This window comes from Protopterus annectens, chromosome 10.part0 (genome assembly GCF_019279795.1).
Source record: "Protopterus annectens isolate FY-2018-M chromosome 10.part0, PAN1.0, whole genome shotgun sequence".
NCBI classification, from domain to species: domain Eukaryota; kingdom Metazoa; phylum Chordata; order Ceratodontiformes; family Protopteridae; genus Protopterus; species Protopterus annectens.
Genome location: NC_056744.1, coordinates 940,127,363 through 940,150,895, shown reverse-complemented (window position 1 = coordinate 940,150,895; position 23,533 = coordinate 940,127,363). Strand labels below are relative to the sequence as shown.

The following is a 23,533-nucleotide window of genomic DNA, read 5'->3' as shown; positions in this document are numbered from 1 at the left end:
TCCAGTGATGCTGTGGACTCCCCACACAAATTATGGGGTAGGGTCCATATATATAAGGGCTACAGCTTGACAAAACGTGTGTGACCCTGTACAGTCCAGAGGTCAGTGTATGGAGCACACTGTTATATGCCCTTGTAAGACATTTTATGGGGGAGGGGTATTAAATGTTTTTAACCTAGGCTGTTACAACATGTGAGGGATATCAGTAATAAGAAACATTAAGGTATATGGCTGTGCATTTTCATACTTTTCACCATGGGAACAGTGGTGGGCTAGAGCTTACTGTCTTACACACAGTTCTGTTTGTCAGTGTGATAGTGAAGTTTTAAGATAAGCATTATGTAACGGGTACATTTATATTGTGACAACTAATACTTTTCCTCCTAGGGGTTGAGTACAGAGTGTAATTGGAGGCTGTTGAACTACATATGTAATTAAGTGTTGATTGATTCTTATCTTCAAGGCAAGTGTGTTTTTTACTGTTGTACTACTTGAAGGCTTTAGTATGTTATGCTTTGCAGATTACTGTATCATATGTTTTGTTTGAGAGTTGCACTAATCAGTTATTATGTATTTCAAACACCTAACTGCCATAAGAAATGGCATAAACAACTGAAATAGTACACAAATAAACATTTCTATGTATGCAAAAGTGTGTGTGGTGTCCTGTCCTTTGCATTGTGTGTGGGTATATGTTTCATGCAATCATTCTCATTTGTAGGAAAGAATCAGACTGTAGGTGTAATGGCTGTTTGATATGCTGTGCAACCTCTATATATACTCTTTTTATATATCTATAAGTAGTTATACATTTATATGTGTGTGTATATATATATATATATATATATATATATATATATATATATATATATATATATATATATATATATATATGTATATGTGTGTGTGTGTGTGTGTATCATTGGAATGTTTAGTGCTTCCATATTGTACATTTCCTATAGTAGACTGAATATTCTGCATGATATGTTACATAAATCATCCTGACATCTTACAGCTGAGATGGCTTACTGTTAACTTGTTGTGGCTATGCTGTGCAGGGTCTTGGGTTCAATACATGCAAGTGCTGGTTATTGTGTTGCAAGGCAGATCAGTTTAGCGGTGGAGTAAGGGATAATGGCAATACTTACAAGAAATCCCTATTTTAGGGCCCTTCACTCCGATTAACAGTGCCTTTGGTCAAATGTTTTGCAATGAGAGGTTCAGAGTGTGGATCCAATGTGTGAATGCAACACACACACACACACACACACACACACACACACACACACACACACACACACACACATGCACACACACATATACGCACACACACACACATATAAATATATATGTGGATTCACTTCAGAAGCTCGAAATACTGAAATCTCGAATTTCAGTATCTCAAGCCCAAGAAGTGGAATCCACAAAACAGCGAAAACTAAAAACCGTGAAATTCAAAATCTTGAATAACGGAAGTTTTGAATTTTGCAGTTTTACTACACACACACACACACACACACACACACACACACACACACACACACACCATCCACCACACAAACACAGAGAATCACTCTACTACATGAACCCCCCCCCACACTTAAATATTCTCACTCCGAGGTCGCACTACATACAAACACACACAAAACACCACCACACAAGCTACTTTCTCTTCGCACACACACATCACAGCAACAAAACACACTGACACACACCACGGCCCCTACCCAAACCCCTTAACACACACACACACTTAGCTGAATACATGACCATAGCGGAACTTTAGAAGCGCAAAATTCAAAACCTCTGGTATTCGGGGTTTTAAATTTCGCGCTTCTAAACTTTCGCTATTATGTGGATTTTCTTGGGCTCGAAATACTCAAATTTGAGATTTCGGTATTTCGAGCTTCTGAACGGATATATATATATATATATATATATATATATATATATATATACATGTATGTCTACATATACACACACACACACACACATATATATATATATATATATATATATATATATATATATATATATATATATATATATATATATATACACATACATACATCTACATATATAAATACATTTTCCCTACTGTTGAATGACTGTGCTGCATGATATGTTTGAGAAAACATCACACTTATGTGCAGGTGAAATGGCTTAGTGGTAAATGACTGTGTCTATGATGTGCAGGGTCCTGGGTTTGAGACTTGAAAGGGCTGATTATGTTGTAGCTGGGCAGAACAAGGGCTGTTGGATACAAAGTGATTAAGGCACTTTTAAGTAGTTGTAAGTGGGTTTGCGTGCTGGTAAGCAATACTAAGTTCTGGTTAAATAGGCTTACAGACAGTTAGCCTGACAGTTCTTAATCTGTGTAGCCATTCCTTGCTGCCGCACAAACAGGCATAAACCTGCTTACTACTGCTTAAAAGTGCTTATTCCTCCTTACCCCCGTGCTAATATCTTTAAAAGAAAAGAAAGGGAAAAACAATAGGGAAAGTAGCTAAGGATGTGCAGGACAGGTGTAGGGAAGGTCCATAGCTGCCCATTTCTTCTACAGCAACAGCTGTGTGTATATACTAAATATGGAGGTAGATTTGGACACTCAAACCCCTGAGAGAGGGGTGAGGACAACAATAATGTGTTGTGAAGCCAATTAGAACAGATTACATGTGTCCAGAGGACACGTGTGCAAAATGGACAGCTATTTTTGGGGCAAAATCTTTTGGAGGGAACAGATTGCCCTTTTTTTTTTAAGGTGAGAGTGGGATGTTGGGGAAGGATAGTAGGTATATTTGGGGAGATAGGTTGGGCAGGAAGACAGACAAGACAGCATACAGGGGAGGTATATGACACATGTCAGGGGTAAACACCCTGTAGGGAGGGATGTTTGGAAATTGGAAGCCCATGAGCCCCCAGATGGAAACAGTGGGACTGAGGTCCCCACCCATGGGCAGTTACCACTGCACCTTCATGGCCCCGAAGGTGGCTGTGCTGGGGGCTGAGCAGGAGGGGCAGGCTGACCCTCTACATGTGCCACGTGGCCCTCAAGCTGGCATAGTAGATCTCCAAACTCCCTTCGGAGGTCGCTATGCACCAATCCCCGGACCTGACTTCAGGTGACAGGATCCTGTCCGTGCCCGCTCCCAGGGTGGAGATGAACCTCATCCCCTGAGGCGGTTCCACCCAAAGGTGATGCAGGACCAGTGGATGAGGAGGTCCCAGGGTGGGTCCCAGATGTGCTGGGGCTCGGTGCCACGGCCAGATGAGGTGGGAGAGGTGGGTCCGCTGGGACCACCCTTCCCAAACGTGCTATGGTGTTGCAGTTTTAAAACATATGTGGGTTAGTAATAGTCAACACAATCCAGGATTATTTATAACAGCATGCATAGATATTCCCATTAACCCAAAACACCAGATTTGGAACAGTTGCATAGCAAACAGAACACATGCATATATGGAATCACAGTGGCCATTACAATGGCATGCAGGTTACATTGATAGCAACAGGCCACCAATGGTAGTATTTCATCATGGAACATTAATAGAACACATTTCAATATTTATTGAACAATATGACATATGTCCCAACAGTAGGTTTGGTGTAAACATACCCATTGATTTGTGTATTTAGATTATTGTTGCAGATATGGTATGGGGAGGGAGATGTCAATTAACAACTTATATATCCTTGTAGTACTCATAACTGTAATGATCATTGTTCTAATCATTAAGGTACAGGTATCATTACAGTACCCTATGGTCTTGGTTTTGGCAGTTGTATGTTTGTACACAGTGTATACTTCATCTTTCTTATAGCTAAATTCTACATCTCTTACCTGGTAGACCTGTGGATGTAATGTTTGTTAACATTACCTGACTGTTTCTACACATATTCCCAGACTCCAAGTTAATATTATGCACATACCTCTCAATCTCTTAATGCACAGACTCTGGACAAAGCTTGACAACATGGGTGTACAAATAGGGACATGTTTTGATTATTGCTGTCATAAACTTGGAAAGCTGCTAGAGTAACAGGATTTGTTTTAGTATACATTTTCTAAAGGTTTTGAGGTCAGAAAATCAAATGTATGTCATTATTTAGTGAGTGCAATTCTGAGATCATCCCACTGATTTGCCAGGGGGACAGAGGAACAGACAGAAACTATGAGCCAATTATCTGGACATTCTGGAAAATCTGTACAGTTGAGAGGTATGATTATGCATACAGCTTACTACCACTCCCAGGGTTTGAACCATGGCTGTGTCTGCTAAAAATACAGCAATTTAAGTTGCAGTAGAGTGTGCTATTTGGATATTGCTGTCTATTCCTTCAGTGTTTTCTGTTGTGTCTCTTGGTTGTACAATCTGATCTTGTACTTACAACAGTCTTATACAGACATTCCTGGACTTTTTTATGTAGCAGATTGTGGGTAACAGTGGTTAACACAACATTACTATTCAGAGAATGCAACAATAAATGCAATACAACACCAGAGTAAACACAACCAGTCCAGGATTTAGAGCTTTATTGCCAGGCAGTTGCAGTTTTATTTAAATATGACCTATATGGGACTATTACTGTCATATTGTCTGGTTTATTCAGTACAACCCATACACAGTTTGTATACTGCCAGGTGACTTTCTTCTACTTTATAGTTATTTGGTATGACTACTACAAGCAAGATTGTTGCTCACTAGCCTCGCAATGCAGCCTTTGCAGCCTATTAGCATGGGCTTCCCGATTCACAGCCTGCTCAGCTGCAGCTGTAAGGGACATAGAGAAATATTTAGGCGTACCTATCCATCATATACACAGGTTGGACATTAGTAAACAGTTATTAGTGTGCATACTTACACACTGCTGGGACATCACTTCTCTGCCTTGCTTCTTGGACCCACTCGTCCAAGAACTCCCTCTTTCTCCGCTTCAAGTCAGGATAGTGGTGCCAGACCTGCTCACCAGTCCAAGAGATACCAGTGGCACTGGTGATATCACGGGTGAGACTTTCCCAGGCTTCCGCTTTATATTGGGAGCCTTGGTACTGGCCCTGCAGCAGTCTCTCATCATGGATATGTACCAGGAGTCCTACCATGACCTTGGACTCCTGTATGCCCCAGCGCTGTGCACACGGAAGTGCATGCCCTCTCCAACTCCTGCCATACTGCCTGCACTGGGAAGCTGCAACCAGTTATGAGCTGTATTCCTGCCTGTGTGGTTTAAATATGGCCGATTTCCCACCCTTTGCCATGATTGGATGGTTTTGAATATGCTGAGCTAAGCTACGGGCAAACCTGCTTAGCTAAAGTTGGCAGTACTTAAAGGGACAGGTTCCGCACTGCTTACCGATGGGCAAATCCACTTAGCTGGGCTACTCATTGCTTAGCAGTCATATTTGCACAATGCTTACACCTGGTAAGCAGCGCTGTGCAATGCTTAGCATTGCTTATTTTTCATTTTATAGACTATCTGCTGTATGGCATTGATTCATCATTCATTACATATTATAAATGTGTTTACTGCCCCTGACATCCCCCAATGTGCTTCCATTACATTTATTCATGTGTGACTATATTGTATGGGGCACTTGTGTTTATATGGGGGTTTCACAACTTTATTAAACTGACACCTCACATCTGGACCTAATGCAGTACTCTAGTTAACAAATGTATGTTATTTAGTAGCTAATAATAAAAAAAGAATATTTATGTACTGCTTTCACATGTAAAATGCAAATTGGTTATAGTGGGGATTAAACCAGGAATGGCTGTTTGCAAAGCGTACGTGCTAACCACTGCACTATTGCAATACTGCGTATGGTGGATGTCTCTTGCTATTTAACTTCTTGTGCTGTTTAAGCTGGACTAAGCGTAGCTAAGCAACGGGCACACCTGCGCAGCTACTCTTAAACTTTATTGCATTTATAAAAAAAATCATTTTTATTGTGGTATTTTATCTGTATCCTTCAGAATATCCCTGCTAATGCTGAACCTGTTATTTTATCAACTTTCTGCTTTGTGGAACAATTGTCCCTTATGCCTTTGACCAGATTTGTTATCCTGACAGGTTGGGGGTGTTACGAGTGTTCTCACTCATTTTAAATTGTTGAAAGGCAATTCTGGCGTGCAGGGTGCATGTGTATTGTGAGAGCTCTGCTCTCAGACACACCCCCTGCACTCGTACACGGAACCATGTCTGTTTTAGACCATGGCAGCCCGCCTTGCTAAATATGCATGGCGCGCTGCCGTGCTGAACAGGAACGGTCCCTGCCGTGCAGGAATAACTTATTCCTGCACGGCTGCTTGCTGAATCCCAGGGCTTATCTTTCTGTCTTGTGTCTTTCGGCTTTTCCCGGTTAGGGGTTGCCACAGCGGAACTCCGGTCCGCTAATGATTGGCAGTAGATTTTTACGTACTGGCTTGCCGGGCCTAACGCACAACCTTCAACAAAGGAATGCCCATTCATGCATGTTGCTACACAGAAGATGCTCTAACTGAGAATCGAACGGGCAACGTCTAACTGTGAGGCGACAATGCTACTGCAGCACCACCACCGCAGTTCAGGGCTTATCTTTCTGTATTAAATGGTATTGTTTAATGTACCTGATATCAGCCTCTTGATTCAAAGAAATGCTTATAGCATGTACAGCTATTGCATATATGGCAGTCATCCAAAGTATATTTTTTGATTTATCTTGCATTTATTATTACTGAACTGTCACTGAAGCAAATATATCATTGTCTTACAGTTTTCATGTAGATTTTTTATTAATCGCCATATTTATTTGTTTTCAGTTTAATCCAAGTGTCAGCTTTAATTCAGATACATTAGGATACATTAAAAATCCATCCCTTAAAGATCAGATTCACTGCGTTGCATTTGTCATGGATGCATGCAAAATAAGTATTCTTTCTCCTAAACTTGAAGAAAAGCTCTGTGCAATTCGCTCGAAAATTAACATGCTGGGTAAGTTTTTTTTTTTTTTTTCTCTTGATGTTTGACAGAATGTTTTTATTTTCCTGATGCAGTAATGCACATTACCATGCTTTTTCAAAATTCGTATCTTTTTTTTTTTTTGAGTAATGCATGCACTAGAGGCATTAAACTGCAATTATACTACAGAAAAGGAAGGTTGTGTTTTAAGAAGATTTACTGTGGAAAAAAAAATGGAGAAAAAAATAAAATATAACAGTTTATTGGATGATTATATTCAAACAAAACTGATGATTCATAGTTAAGAGCTCATCATTTGTTTAGTGATGTTAGAAACATAACAGATAGCCATTTAGAAACTGAACTCACTTCCGGCAGTGTACGTAATTTAACCCTTGAACCTTCCGGGTTCATCAAGAGCATAAAGCTCAGAAGAAAGGAACTTTAAATTCCAAAAATTAAGAACTCAGACTGGAGTAAAAATGCAAGTAGCAGCAATTTGCATTAAATGCTGTACATTATTAAGAAAGACGTCAGAGTTAATATTAGTTACTCAAGTATTCCATCCCAAGGATTTTAAGTTAAACAAATCACTCATATTTGAACAGTACTCCTGGGGTAGTAAGGTTTGCCTCCCATTGGCAGGGAGACTGTGTTTCCAATATTTTCTAAGAGATGTGTCAGATATCCATTTTGCAAGATTAGCAGAAAAAAGAGCAATATAGTACAGACCTCAGTAATCTCCAAATCTTTTAACCTCTTTCCTAACGAATACTGCTTTTTTCAGTCCTGAATGAAATACATATCCAAACAGAGCCACTTACTTTTTGGGGCTGTCTAACACACTACTTAAAATGTCTATGTTCTCTGTATTGTGTGGATTTCATGGAGAAAACCACTGCTTTCCATACAGACTTCTGTCTGACCTTGGTCTGTTTGAAAACGGGTCTATATTAAATTCTCGAAAGCCAACAGTGTCGAATCTGACATTGTCGACCCAAGAATAGCGAAAGTGCAGAACATCGAGCGGGTAAACTGAAATCTCCGTAAGGGGAGATTTCCGTTTACTTCAATGTAGCGTGGTCTCAGAGTTGGTATATTTAAGTAGCGGTGTGGGGGGTGCATGGGGGCTGGCCCCTACCTACACTCTTCATTTTTTTTTTTTTTTTTTTTTAACGAACATTTGATATTTTAGCAGTTTTTTCACTAAAGGTCGACCTTTAATGGTTTGAACTGTTAAATTTTCGATGTTCTAATATAGACCCTTTGAAAACATATACCCAGCACATACAAATGAAACCAACAGAAGCTGCAATTGCTTGTTGCTTAAAATGAATACAAATAGCAGTAAGAATAGTATAAACTCATTATCAAACATCTTCTAGAATCTTGGAATAAATTACCGCTCACAATAAAATCACCTTGCTTAAGTATTCAAAAGTAACATTGCTGAGTACATGAAAAATATAAAATGTCAGCATGGGATAATGTCACTCTAGCTTTTCAAATGCTAGTAGATCATAAACTTGACACCAAAGTCTAAAAACGTATGCCTTACATTGATCACTTGATTACTACAGTAAAAACTGAATACAAAAAACCTGCACTGTACTAGCAGAGCTCTGTTTGTCAATGTTCTGGGTTTTGAAAGAGAGTACCAGACTTGCCTGATGTATGCAGTGAGATATTACTCAGATGTACTGAACAAATGCTGTCTTGTCTGAGGAGGTGTGGCATAGTCCAAAAAGGCACTACTTATTTAACTAGTCCAAACAAAACAAAGGAGCTTTAATCGTAATATGTCATAGGAAAGTGATCATTATTGATAACAAGAAAAATGAAACCCTGAGCAAGAAGCAGGGATATCAAAACATAAAGAAGTGGTTTATTTTATTCCAGCTTGCAGATGAGAGAGGCACTGGTGAGAAATTCTCCTTTGTTTCACTTGACTGAGAGAAGAAGGAAGGCAAAGTTTAGTCTTTCATGGGGAGAAATTTTAAAAGTAAAAAAATTCTACTTCCCAGTGTTAGTCGTTCATACATCTAGAATTTTTCAGTAGTTGAATGTCCTTTTGAACACAGTGGCGTCTGTCTAAGAAGATGTGCTACAACATTGGCTAACTTATGCCACAACATGAAGCTGATACCATCTTCACTTCTCCATGGTGCACAGCCATCAGTCTCATAAATACCTATTACATTAACATGCAGTTCTTCTGTTGCTTTTGACCTTTTCCCCAGCTAATAACTATCCAGATTCCTATAAGAAATAGTGTCAATCTGACTTTGAATCTCTTCTGCAGTGGAAAACGCTGTTAAGATTCCCTCTTCTGATATTCCCAGCACTGTGTATTTCTGAAAATTCTCTTACTCTGACACGTAAGTGCACACCTTGCCTAATGCACATTGTGGTGTCATGCATAAGACTGAAAGAGTGCACCCAGCCACTACATTCCAAAATTCTTTTCAACCATTTGTACACTGACTATCAAGTGTAATTGGCTTCACTGGATAGGTGTTATGCATGTCTAAAATATAAAATCTTGTAAACATTTACATGATCATTAAATCACTAGCAAAGAGCTCCACCAGCAATGTATGCATTGTCTGAGGGACAAAAACAAGTCCCAGCACTTCAGTCCGTCTACCTGCAGATGGAGAATGAAAAGGCTAGAAGCACTTATCACTTTCAAGACAATTGTAGCTCTGAAGGATCAGTAACAGAGATCAAAGGTCTTGCATGATCCTATGCACAGCTATATTATCTGGTAGCTGTTGGCTTTCATATAGAATAAAGCCAGATATGGCTATATATTCCAGGAATTGCTTCACTCTAAGATGTCCACAGAGAACAGGGACTGTTCCTAGATGTTCATAGGTTAATAGGTAAATACTAAGCTAACATTCACCAGGGCCTTTATAAGTCTACCTGGGCAACCCAGTTCAAATGTGCTCCTATGTAACATGGACATTTATTAGAAGGGGGTATGCTAGTCAGGAAGTTTCTAAAGGTTATATGGAAGGGGAGAGGTGTGTTATTTTGAGCATAGTTACTGTATGCTTCTGTCTATCAGAGACAGGGGCCAGACCTGGGATGAATTTCCAATTTCCCATCCATTGGTCAGGGTTAAGCTTAAATAGGGGTACGGTTGGCCTCTGCTTCACATGGAAGTGAACCCTGTTCCAGATCATGGGAATCCTCCAAGACACATATCTGTCTCACCAACATGTACAATTTATGTTGCAAGCAAAATTTAAATCCTCAAATTCAGTAGTTCTGACGCTGTTTGTTTTGTGGATGTGTAAAAGGTCCATCAGAGCTGGATCTGAGGGTGCCTTGTATGCCAGGTATAGATCACCTCTCAGTAACCTGTAGGAGACTGAGTATAGAGATAGGGCTTTAAAGAGATCCATATTGGACAATGTGTTTATACCCTGGATTCTCCTAGTAAGGAACCTTTATGGGTGTTCTAACTGCTGCATACATCTGGTCAGGTACATGCCAAAGGAGATGGTTTACTCCTTGGACCTGGATTCATTCCCCTTACTTATAAGTTGGGCAACATTAAATGATTTTCTTACTACCTTGGCCACATGATGGTCAAAGACTAGATTACAGTCTTCATATATTCCCAGATACCTGAATACTGGGTCAGCTCTTAGAGGTGTCTTATTTAATGGAGTAATTAGTATGGGTTGCTGTTTAATCAAAAGGCACTATAATGCATTTCTTGACATTGAGTTTTAATCCATGACTTTGGCACCAGTCATTTGTCTGTTTTAGACCCCCTTGTAAGATGATTGTGTTGTGGGAGGAATCCATGATAGCTCCCAATTTTCAGTCTGTGAACTTGGTCAGCCATAGGTCCTTGACATTAGCCTTTACCTCTGAGAAAGAAGTGCAGAGTAGGAGTGGCCCCAACATGAATCTCTGAGGTACCCCACTGGTGACTGGTCTCTTAATGGAGGTGGTCTCACCAGTCCTGATTTCCTGGATATTGTCTGTGAGCCAGATGGCAAGCCATCGAGTTATGTAGGGGTTTATGCACAGTTTGGTGAGTTTGTTAACTGTACCTGAGTGGGTATTGTAGTGAGCAAATTAGCTAGGTCCAGGTAGGCAGTAGGCACCATTTTCCCCTCATCCAGTGCCTTGTTGACAATCCCTTAGCAAAGCCAGACTGGGTTAGGTCCAGTGTCTGAAGATTGCCTATGTCTTTGTTGATCATTCCATGATGATTTGTTTATGGCTTTGCATATTAGACTAGTCAGCCTAATGGGTATGTAGTTTCCAGGGTCAGTTGATGATCTGCACTTGTGAAGCAGCATAACCATTGCAATCCTGTATGCTCATAGCACATAGCCTGTTTTGAGGTTCTAGTTGAAAACTGACTCAAGTGGTCCTTATAGGTCATGTTTCAAGCTGTTTAGGAGGCATTCCAAGACATTGTCAGTTCCCATTAAGGCTGTGTTTTTGGCTTTAGCAAGCACCACCAGGACCTGCTCCCTGCAAATAGTTGGGGGTGTTATCCTAGAAGGTATTTCATGAGGGAAGGCGAGGAGGGAGGTGTTGAAGTTTGACCTGAATTTCTCAGCCAGCAGATTCGCTATGTTGCTGTAATCATTGAAGGTGGCACCACTGACTATTAGTTTCTCACACTGCTGTGTGCTGCCTTTGAGGTTATGGACATAACTGTAGAAGGCCTTGCAGTTGTCTTTAGTCTGTGAAGCTATCTTGACCTCATAATTGGCCTTGTTGGGCTAAATTAGTCCTCCTAGTTTCCTGTTTAGTTTAATTAGAGAGCTCTTATCATTATGAGAGTTGCTGTTCCTGATTGTAGCCATGACGTTTTTCCTTTTGTTATGCACTCTATTGATGTTAGGATTCTACCAGTGTGGTTTGTTTTTAGAGCTTGTTTTTGGCCTTATTTCTAGTAGGTACAGCAGGCTCTATACAGACATTTACATGGTTCTACAGGGTCTCTGTGAACAATTCCACATAGGTTACTGTGAACTCGGGGTTAGGAGAGGCACTAAATTTTGACGAACTATTTGTTACTAGGATGAAGTTTGCTTTGGAATAGTTCTTAACTGTTAAAGGGTTTGCTGAGTTTATTTTATTTGAAGGAGACTGTAACATTGGGGGGGGGGGGTGCAACACTTTCCCATATTGGTGTGTACCAGGTCCAGTTTGTTTAAACCTGTGGTGGGTGTGCACAGTATCTGATCAAGGGTATTAGTGTTAATAAAGTGAAGGAATATTTGTGCCTATGAGTTTGAGGGAGTATGTGTTTCCCAGCCTATAGAGATGTAGTTAAAGTCTCTCATGAATAAAGTATTTGGTTTAAGAGTGAGTGTCTCTAGTAGGTTTAGGTATGAGCTAAGGCATTTTTGGGACATAGAGGGTGACCTATAGGTTGCTAAGATTTGTCTATGGTGATTTCGACTTGGATAAACTCCAAGGCGTCGTCCTGTTTAACCAACCTAGAGGTAGGTATGTTTGTTGCTAATGTAGATCGAGACTCCTCCACCTTTTGTCCATGTCTGTGCAGCTGATAGCTAAATGTGTAGAAGGCACTGAAGTCTTACTTTGTTGGAGTACTTTCTGCAGATTTAAAACATGTCTTGTTAGTGGCACAGATGTCTATATTCTCCAGAGTTAGGAGATCTTGTATGGTGTAGAGTTTCTTGTTTAGACTCCTAGCATTGAGCAGTAACACATTTACGTTTCTTTGGGTTTTATTTGCTATGTCGGTAGGTTTGTCAATTTAAAATTGCCTAAAAAAGGTTCTAAGGGGGTGGGTAAAGTTTTAGCCAATATTCGGAAGCCTGGGGGGGGACAGGTGCAGGCCATCCTTATATCAGTGGTTTTGTTTAGACTGAAAACAGAAAGCAAAGAATTAAGAAACCAAGCACTGGCTACAGCCTCTCTTTAGAGAGTCCATCATCAAGGTAGTATTCCACATCTCACAAGCCATACGCTGCACCTCAGCTTGCAAAGGATCAGACCCACACCTACATCAGCTGACAATGAGAGGCATGAGGAGAGGTTCACTCCAGGCAATCATCTTGAAGGTTGCATCCTTTTTTAATATAGTTTTCCCCTCATGCCTGACAACAATCATCCCTCTCCATTTGGCCTCAGGCACATCATTCCTTAGTGAGGTGAGAGCCAATCTGAGGAGCTGCCATCCAGTTCATCATGAAGGGAGTTTTGTTCCCCTATCCAATGGTGAAGATACATGCAGTTTTTAATTATTGTCCAAACCCCAATCCCCTGCTGATCTGACATTCATGCTGTGGGGTATGAGAGCGCATAATATTGGCTTCTGATGCGTACATGCTTGTGTGCATACTCCAACATCTAGTTATAAGCTTTGTAGTTTTTTCGTGCACCCATACACATGTTGAGGTCCATACTGTTTCTGCACTTGACCACAGCCACCACTGCAGGCCAGTACAGCAATGGGTTTATCTATCTCCCTCCATCTGAGATGAGCAAACGGACAATGGCCCACTCATTTCTCCCTTCATACGTTAGTCCAGTATCCAAATCATTACTCAGTCTTAAATTTGCTGGCTCTTAATCAGAGCTGTAGCCATCTGTGCCATGGAGTCAGTTTTTAGGGATGTGTTCTGCATTGTCAAGTGCTGACCTTGCTACACTGGAATTTCCAGGGTTTGACAGCTTCCATCAAGCTTACTCAAACTGATCCTACTGTAGACTTAGAAAATGAGCTTGATCAGGAAGTCGGCTGCTGTGGCTTCCCCCAAGTCAAGAAATTCTCATCAACTAGGGCTGTGGTAACTCCTAAGGATCCTCCCTTGTGAGATGAATCTACAGAATGACTCAGGCTTTCTGAGGGATCCATCCTCCCAACTGAATAAGAACACCTTTAAATAGGATGGCATGTCACTCTGTGTGTGGCTCCATGCAGGTCTTTCATGACTAAGTGTCATCTCTGGCGTATGCTTTTCTGAGAACTGAGGATCCATCACTTGACACCAATTGTCCATAAGTTGAGTATTCATTGCTTCATGTGTTGGTTGACCTTAGGCTGCCCTATTATAGAACTAGGAGTAGGGAGAATTTCCTCCTCTCCCTTATTGTCTCCTTGGGAAGAGAATTATGAGGATCTTGGGTTCCTATTAGCAGAGACATGCAGAGACAGTGAAACCTCCTCCCTGGGTGTAACATTCTTGATGAACATCCATTTGTAGATATTCTCTGGTTGTTGATGTCCACTGTGGGCTGGCCACTAGTTCCTCTGTTTCTTCCCAGAAAAGGTTGAGTGGATAGTGATCCAAGACCAGCCTTAGGCCATACCTTTCATGAGTTCTGTCTCCCAAAGGGTGCCAGTTTTGCATTCTGGAAGCATCCAGATTTAGCTTCCCGTTTTACTTAATAGACTGTTGGACTCTATAAAGCCCTGAATGAGTGGAATAATATTCTCACCAAGCATTTCATAGTATAATTGTTTATGATCTCTTCCTTTCATATTGGGTCCCAGAGTCCACTGCACATTTTCACTTTGCTGCTAGAAAGGAATCTAGCATTTTGGACAGAGGTGGAAAGGGTAGTCTCCTCCCCTCATTTTGGGTATTAGGTCACATGACTACCTGTCATGTATTCAAGCCTCCATTGTGGACTCAGAAATGTCTGATTTCAAGTTCAGTGATACTTTGGAAAGGGCCCTTACAATGACCTCCACTGTGGGCTTTCATATAGCCTTTTATAACTTTGGCTACACTCATTCTATAGCCAGGGTAATAGACTCCATTATTTGCCTGCAGTGGATGGTGTACCCCAGAATGTCCTGTCATAATCACTATTTTGCAGTATTTCTTACTATATGAATATCCTTCCAAGAGTAGCCATGCATCCAGCCAGCATACCAAAGACTGGGCTCTTCCATGAGCTTTATGTCAGACATACATGCACCACCTGAAAGCATGAGGTACACAAGTCATATACGAGCAAAGAACCCTGAGAACTTCTTTGCTGCAAGTCCAAACACAGCGTTTCATATTCAGTCTGTAAGTCATATATCTACATTCAGTTCTCTGAGCCTGGGGAGATAAGTACCCCATTAGGGACTCTTTTCTTTTAGTTTGTTTTATAGTAGGTACATGTCATCCAGAAAGGGGAAACGTGACTGTGAAAGACGGATTTCCAATAAGGATAAACATGATAAGCACATTTTTTGTTTAGGTACAGAACACAATCATAAAGAGTGGTCTGTTTGCCAGGCCTTCCTACCTAAGACCTTAGGTAGCCTCTCTTTTGGTTTACCTGGAAAATCAGTGTCTTAAGCTCCTTGCTTAAGAAACAATGGCTTTGAAATCTTCCTGCCCAAATGTTCAGCTGACTTTAAAGAAGACAAAGAAATTAAAACCAGAGGTTTCTGCTGTCCAACCTCTGCTGGATGTCTCTTTTTATAAGGAAGAGACCATGGACTGTCCAGTTCAGATGCCTGCCCCTGTTGTTGTGCCCCCATTGGAGGCCAGTGCAGGACATGCAATTTGCATGTCCTCTGAGGCTGAAGCAATGTCCATTGGTGATGAGAAAGGGGAACTTCAGTTGGTAATTTCTGAAGGATCTAGGAAGATTCCACAAATTCTAATGAGAGAAGAAATCCCAGGTTCTCTAATAGCAGTATGCCAGGGTTCAGAACCTCCAAGGTTTGTCAGGGTGGACATCCTTGTTAAAGAGAAACAGATAACAAGGCATGTTGCCCGTATTGCAAAGGACCCCCAAAAAAGAATGGCAAGATTTTACCCAAGGTCTTTATGTAGCCGTGATAGAATTCCTTCTGCTTCCACCCCTTTAAAAAGGACTAGGGCAACGTTTTCTTTTGATGAATATCTAGATTCCATGGTGGAGTCTTTAGCTTATTCTTCCCAGATTCATTCATCTCTTGCTGTGGGCTTTGATGAGGAGCACTTTCTTTTACCTGACTCCCCCAATGGAGGAACTTTTTTTAGGGATACTATCCTTAAAATGATGGAAGATTTTAAGTGGGAAAGTTCTCAGATGTTGGATGTTCAAAAAAGATATTATGACCTCTTCCATATGGATTCCTCTAGACCTTCTGCAGCACTTCCTGTTCTTGAGGCCCTGTTAGACACTTTTATATCTGTTTCTCAAGCCCCTGACTCTCTGCCACCTCCTCCTAAAAAAGCAGGTTTTATAAGGCTCCTGAGGCTCAACAGTTTCTTCATAAAAATCCTTATGCAGACCCTTTTCTCATTTCCCTCTCAGCTGGTAAGCCCACTAAACTTCTTGCTTCTTTGAAAGTATTATCAACAAACAAGAAAAGCATAGCTATGGATAGGTATGTCAAGAAGGTATATACCTCTGCTACTTTGGCTTTAGGGCCAATGGTTATCAGATACATATGAACATATAGGGGTGGTAGTTTTAGCTGACTTGCCTGATTCTGCTAAAACAAATTCAGCTCTTTGATAAGTTCTACTTCCCAAGTAGCTAGACATTCAGTTAAGTGTAGCTATGATGTTGCTAATGCTTCATCTTGGGCAGCTGGATTAGGTTCAGTTATTAGAAGGATTTCATGGCTTTATCCTCAATCTCTTCCAGAGGATGTCAAGACAGAATTATTAGATTCTCCTCTTTATACCCAAAATTTGTTTGGTTATGTTACTGCAGACTTCCTTATAGTATTGCCTGACAAGGATAAGGTCATGACAGATCTTAAACAGACCCAGTACATCCCTGTACTAAATTACTAGACCTCATCCAACTGGAAGCCTCAACATATCTGTCCGAGCTGGAACCTTATTTATCACCTCCCTGAGAAGCCAGCCCACTACAAGACAGTGAAACCTGTGACCCAGTACATCCCTGTACTAAATTACTAGACCTCATCCAACTGGAAGCCTTAACATATTTGTCCGAGCTGGAACCTTATTTATCACCTCCCTGAGAAGCCAGCCCACTACAAGACAGTGAAAGTATGTGTTACAACCGATCCTAGTACTTTCAGCTTATCCTAATGTTTAATGTCACTGCTAGGCTAGACAAGTTTCCCTAGCAGGACTGCCAGCAGCTAGTCTATCAAACCAGTAATTATCTAATCTGTTAAACATTGCCCTAAAACCAACCTCTCTCTCCCTTCTCAGGTAGTAATATACCCCATATCGCCATTGCCAGACTCCCTGCAAGTGTATCTTCAAAGCTGTTTAGTGACTACACACTAACTGGCGCCTCTCCTCTAACTATCTGCAATTCTATTCCTACACTCATCTGCTGTACCATACCTATATTTTCCACTCTCTTAGTCATTGCTTCTCCTAACTCACTCTTTCTCACTCTCATACTGTCTCCTACACTTTTGCTCTATTGCTACCCTTTCTAACCTCCAGCTAGTCTCACAATCCTTCTCCCACCCTTTCTCATTTGTGACTTACCTGTTGAACTCACCCACTTAACAGATTGTTCTCCTTGAAACTCTACTCTTTTGTCTCTACTGACTTGTTCTTACCTCTATTGTACCCTTTGTATCTCACCTATCCTTTTGTAGCCACTATTGTCTGTATTCCTTACATTATATCTGACTGTACTCTAGCTGCTTTCTCCATTCTCTCATTCACTCTTGTTACTTAACTTCTACTCTCCTCCCCAACATTTACCCTCTTAAATCTCTCTGTTTATCTTGTGAGTCTTGCCTCTTACCTGTTTTTGAAGGTTACACCCCTCCCCTTGTAGTCTCATAAGTTATAAATACACCCCATACTTGGAGAGCCCATTCTTTCTCTCCTGCCCACTAGCTGGCTGCTGTGCACCTTGCCCAGTGCTCGTCCTACAGTGAGTTTGCTTTATTTACTGCATTTATGTTTTTATGTTTTGTACATGACTGTTTATTTCTGAATGTGTAGCTATTGCCTGTGATATATTGCCGACTGCTGCTAAACGGCTTTGTAATGGATCTTCAGCCCTTACTGCATCCACTTGCTAATTGTTAGCGTTTTACACGTGGGCTTACCAGGCGACACCTCTCTCTGCTATTTAGAAACAGTGATACTGCTTACAGGTTAACTAAACACAGCTGTAGTTTACCAGGCTTAGTTTCCTTAATGCCTGACTATACTATCTGCTTAGATATATTACCCGCTGTTTATCTAATTACTGCTTTTATGTTTTAATGTTTTATACAAGACTGTTTACTTTGAATGTGTAGCTATTGTCTTTCATATATTGCCGACTGTTGCTTAACGGCTTTGAACTGTGTCTTCCGCCCTTGCTGCATGCACTAGCTAATTATTAGCGTTCTACGCGTGGGTTCACCTGGCGACTCCTCTCCCCGCTACTTAGAAACACTGGTACTGTGTACATGTTTCATTAATCACAGCTGTAGTTTACCAGGCTTAGATTCCTAAGGGCTGACTATACTATCTGCTTAGAAATATTACCTGTTGTTCTCCTATTTGTAACTGCTGCAAAACACCCACTCGCTACTTGTTAGCATGCTATACTCAGGCTCTTGTCTAGCGACTCCACTCTCTGCTGCCTAGATTGATTTTTACTGTTGTTCTCCTATTTGTAACTACTGCAAAACACCCACTCGCTACATGTTAGCATGCTACACTCAGGCTCTTAGCTAGCGACTCCACTCTCTGCTGCCTAGATTGATTTTTACTGCATACAGACTCTATTCACCTAGCTGTAATTTTACTAATCTTTAATCCCTAAATGCTTAACTGTCCAGGTGCTTAGACATACCTCATATTTTTTATATATTTCTACATGTAACTAAACAGTTTTTCTCGGGTCCATGCCCCTGCTGTTACCACTCGCTAATTATTGGCGTTCTGCACGTGGCCGTCCTAGCGACTCCATCTCTGCTCGCCGCTCATCTAGCGACTCTATCTCTGCTTGCCTAGAACTCCTTTTACCATACGGACATTTGTTATTTATTACACCTACAGAACGCTTCACTAGTGTTCATCACCATATACCTGGCTGAACATAGGCTACAGCACCTTATCTGCCTTCTATCTAATCCTAACTGCTCCTAACAATTGTTTACTGTGTCCCTCTCCCTCGTTGTACCCCCCGCGCCTGGTTAGCGTTTTTTCACGTGGGGACTTATCTAGTGATTCTATCCCTGCTTGCCTAGGCATAACTCTACTGGCCTTAGTTTTATTTTCCCTATATAAGTAATATGTTTAGCTCGATTATTGAACTTGAGTTCTTCAAGACTGTAGTTAATACATTTTTACTTAAATAATACTGCTGTGGTTTACAATTGTATAGATGCTGCATATGATGTTCTTTCCATCCTAGCTACATAATTGTATTTTACTATACAGATAGCTTGTTGTTATAATTCTATTCTAATTTTCATTGCTGAATATAATTGAATAGATACTGAATGTAGCTATTCACATACTTGCTTACTGATTGCCTTTGTATATTGTTGCTTCCTGACTGCATTTGAATATTGTCCTCTGAATCCTTAGGTACCTGCATTGTTGTACTCTCTTGATCTCACTATATACACCAAGGGTTTCTATTGATTATTATGGCTAACTCATATAACTGTGTATAATCTATGTGTAACACTTTCCTCCTTATTACTAAACTGCTACCTCACTACCCTTTCTTTTCTTCATTTACCAGCCTGTGACCCAGTACATCCCTGTACTAAATTACTAGACCTCATCCAACTGGAAGCCTCAACATATTTGTCCGAGCTGGAACCTTATTTATCACCTCCCTGAGAAGCCAGCCCACTACAAGACAGTGAAAGTATGTGTTACAACCGATCCTAGTACTTTCAGCTTATCCTAATGTTTAATGTCACTGCTAGGCTAGACAAGTTTCCCTAGCAGGACTGCCAGCAGCTAGTCTATCAAACCAGTAATTATCTAATCTGTTAAACATTGCCCTAAAACCAACCTCTCTCCCTTCTCAGGTAGTAATATACCCCATATCGCCATTGCCAGACTCCTGCAAGTGTATCTTCAAAGCTGTTTAGTGACTACACACTAACTGGCGCCTCTCCTCTAACTATCTGCAATTCTATTCCTACACTCATCTGCTGTACCATACCTATATTTTCCACTCTCTTAGTCATTGCTTCTCCTAACTCACTCTTTCTCACTCTCATACTGTCTCCTACACTTTTGCTCTATTGCTACCCTTTCTAACCTCCAGCTAGTCTCACAATCCTTCTCCCACCCTTTCTCATTTGTGACTTACCTGTTGAACTCACCCACTTAACAGATTGTTCTCCTTGAAACTCTACTCTTTTGTCTCTACTGACTTGTTCTTACCTCTATTGTACCCTTTGCATCTCACCTATCCTTTTGTAGCCACTATTGTCTGTATTCCTTACATTATATCTGACTGTACTCTAGCTGCTTTCTCCATTCTCTCACTCACTCTTGTTACTTAACTTCTACTCTCCTCCCCCAACATTTACCCTCTTAAATCTCTCTCTGTTTATCTCGTGAGTCTTGCCTCTTACCTGTTTTTGAAGGTTACACCCCTCCCCTTGTAGTCTCATAAGTTATAAATACACCCCATACTTGGAGAGCCCATTCTTTCTCTCCTGCCCACTAGCTGGCTGCTGTGCACCTTGCCCAGTGCTCGTCCTACAGTGAGTTTGCTTTATTTACTGCATTTATGTTTTTATGTTTTGTACATGACTGTTTATTTCTGAATGTGTAGCTATTGCCTGTGATATATTGCCGACTGCTGCTAAACGGCTTTGTAATGGATCTTCAGCCCTTACTGCATCCACTTGCTAATTGTTAGCGTTTTACACGTGGGCTTACCAGGCGACACCTCTCTGCTATTTAGAAACAGTGATACTGCTTACAGGTTAACTAAACACAGCTGTAGTTTACCAGGCTTAGTTTCCTTAATGCCTGACTATACTATCTGCTTAGATATATTACCCGCTGTTTATCTAATTACTGCTTTTATGTTTTAATGTTTTATACAAGACTGTTTACTTTGAATGTGTAGCTATTGTCTTTCATATATTGCCGACTGTTGCTTAACGGCTTTGAACTGTGTCTTCCGCCCTTGCTGCATGCACTAGCTAATTATTAGCGTTCTACGCGTGGGTTCACCTGGCGACTCCTCTCCCGCTACTTAGAAACACTGGTACTGTGTACATGTTTCATTAATCACAGCTGTAGTTTACCAGGCTTAGATTCCTAAGGGCTGACTATACTATCTGCTTAGAAATATTACCTGTTGTTCTCCTATTTGTAACTGCTGCAAAACACCCACTCGCTACTTGTTAGCGTGCTATACTCAGGCTCTTATCTAGCGACTCCACTCTCTGCTGCCTAGATTGATTTTTACTGTTGTTCTCCTATTTGTAACTACTGCAAAACACCCACTCGCTACATGTTAGCATGCTACACTCAGGCTCTTAGCTAGCGACTCCACTCTCTGCTGCCTAGATTGATTTTTACTGCATACAGACTCTGTTCACCTAGCTGTAATTTTACTAATCTTTAATCCCTAAATGCTTAACTGTCCAGGTGCTTAGACATACCTCATATTTTTTATATATTTCTACATGTAACTAAACAGTTTTTTCTCGGGTCCATGCCCCTGCTGTTACCACTCACTAATTATTGGCGTTCTGCACGTGGCCGTCCTAGCGACTCCATCTCTGCTCGCCGCTCATCTAGCGACTCTATCTCTGCTTGCCTAGAACTCCTTTTACCATACGGACATTTGTTATTTATTACACCTACAGAACGCTTCACTAGTGTTCATCACCATATACCTGGCTGAACATAGGCTACAGCACCTTATCTGCCTTCTATCTAATCCTAACTGCTCCTAACAATTGTTTACTGTGTCCCTCTCCCTCGTTGTACCCCCCGCGCCTGGTTAGCATTTTTTCACGTGGGGACTTATCTAGTGATTCCATCCCTGCTCGCCTAGGCATAACTCTACTGGCCTTAGTTTTATTTTCCCTATATAAGTAATATGTTTAGCTCGATTATTGAACTTGAGTTCTTCAAGACTGTAGTTAATACATTTTACTTAAATAATACTGCTGTGGTTTACAATTGTATAGATGCTGCATATGATGTTCTTTCCATCCTAGCTACATAATTGTATTTTACTATACAGATAGCTTGTTGTTATAATTCTATTCTAATTTTCATTGCTGAATATAATTGAATAGATACTGAATGTAGCTATTCACATACTTGCTTACTGATTGCCATTGTATATTGTTGCTTCCTGACTGCATTTGAATATTGTCCTCTGAATCCTTAGGTACCTGCATTGTTGTACTCTCTTGATCTCACTATATACACCAAGGGTTTCTATTGATTATTATGGCTAACTCATATAACTGTGTATAATCTATGTGTAACACTTTCCTCCTTATTACTAAACTGCTACCTCACTACCCTTTCTTTTTCTTCATTTACCAGCCTGTGACCCAGTACATCCCTGTACTAAATTACTAGACCTCATCCAACTGGAAGCCTCAACCTTATTTATCACCTCCCTGAGAAGCCAGCCCACTACAAGACAGTGAAAGTATGTGTTACAACCGATCCTAGTACTTTCAGCTTATCCTAATGTTTAATGTCACTGCTAGGCTAGACAAGTTTCCCTAGCAGGACTGCCAGCAGCTAGTCTATCAAACCAGTAATTATCTAATCTGTTAAACATTGCCCTAAAACCAACCTCTCTCTCCCTTCTCAGGTAGTAATATACCCCATATCGCCATTGCCAGACTCCCTGCAAGTGTATCTTCAAAGCTGTTTAGTGACTACACACTAACTGGCGCCTCTCCTCTAACTATCTGCAATTCTATTCCTACACTCATCTGCTGTACCATACCTATATTTTCCACTCTCTTAGTCATTGCTTCTCCTAACTCACTCTTTCTCACTCTCATACTGTCTCCTACACTTTTGCTCTATTGCTACCCTTTCTAACCTCCAGCTAGTCTCACAATCCTTCTCCCACCCTTTCTCATTTGTGACTTACCTGTTGAACTCACCCACTTAACAGATTGTTCTCCTTGAAACTCTACTCTTTTGTCTCTACTGACTTGTTCTTACCTCTATTGTACCCTTTGTATCTCACCTATCCTTTTGTAGCCACTATTGTCTGTATTCCTTACATTATATCTGACTGTACTCTAGCTGCTTTCTCCATTCTCTCACTCACTCTTGTTACTTAACTTCTACTCTCCTCCCCAACATTTACCCTCTTAAATCTCTCTCTGTTTATCTCGTGAGTCTTGCCTCTTACCTGTTTTGAAGGTTACACCCCTCCCCTTGTAGTCTCATAAGTTATAAATACACCCCATACTTGGAGAGCCCATTCTTTCTCTCCTGCCCACTAGCTGGCTGCTGTGCACCTTGCCCAGTGCTCGTCCTACAGTGAGTTTGCTTTATTTACTGCATTTATGTTTTTATGTTTTGTACATGACTGTTTATTTCTGAATGTGTAGCTATTGCCTGTGATATATTGCCGACTGCTGCTAAACGGCTTTGTAATGGATCTTCAGCCCTTAATGCATCCACTTGCTAATTGTTAGCGCTTTTACACGGGCTTACCAGGCGACACCTCTCTCTGCTA

The 23,533-nt window shown here is 40.8% G+C and overlaps 1 protein-coding gene across 4 annotated transcripts in view; it reads left to right on the top strand.

The window, feature by feature from the left end:
• Positions 1 to 23,533, top strand: part of LOC122813408 (interferon-induced protein 44-like) — a 708,358-nt gene that overhangs the window by 504,106 nt on the left and 180,719 nt on the right. For all 4 annotated transcript variants that reach the window (XM_044085717.1, XM_044085716.1, XM_044085719.1 and 1 more), the window contains one exon: positions 6,802 to 6,973. In XM_044085717.1, the coding sequence (XP_043941652.1) occupies positions 6,802 to 6,973 (172 nt within the window). The remainder of the gene's footprint in view (positions 1 to 6,801; positions 6,974 to 23,533) is intronic.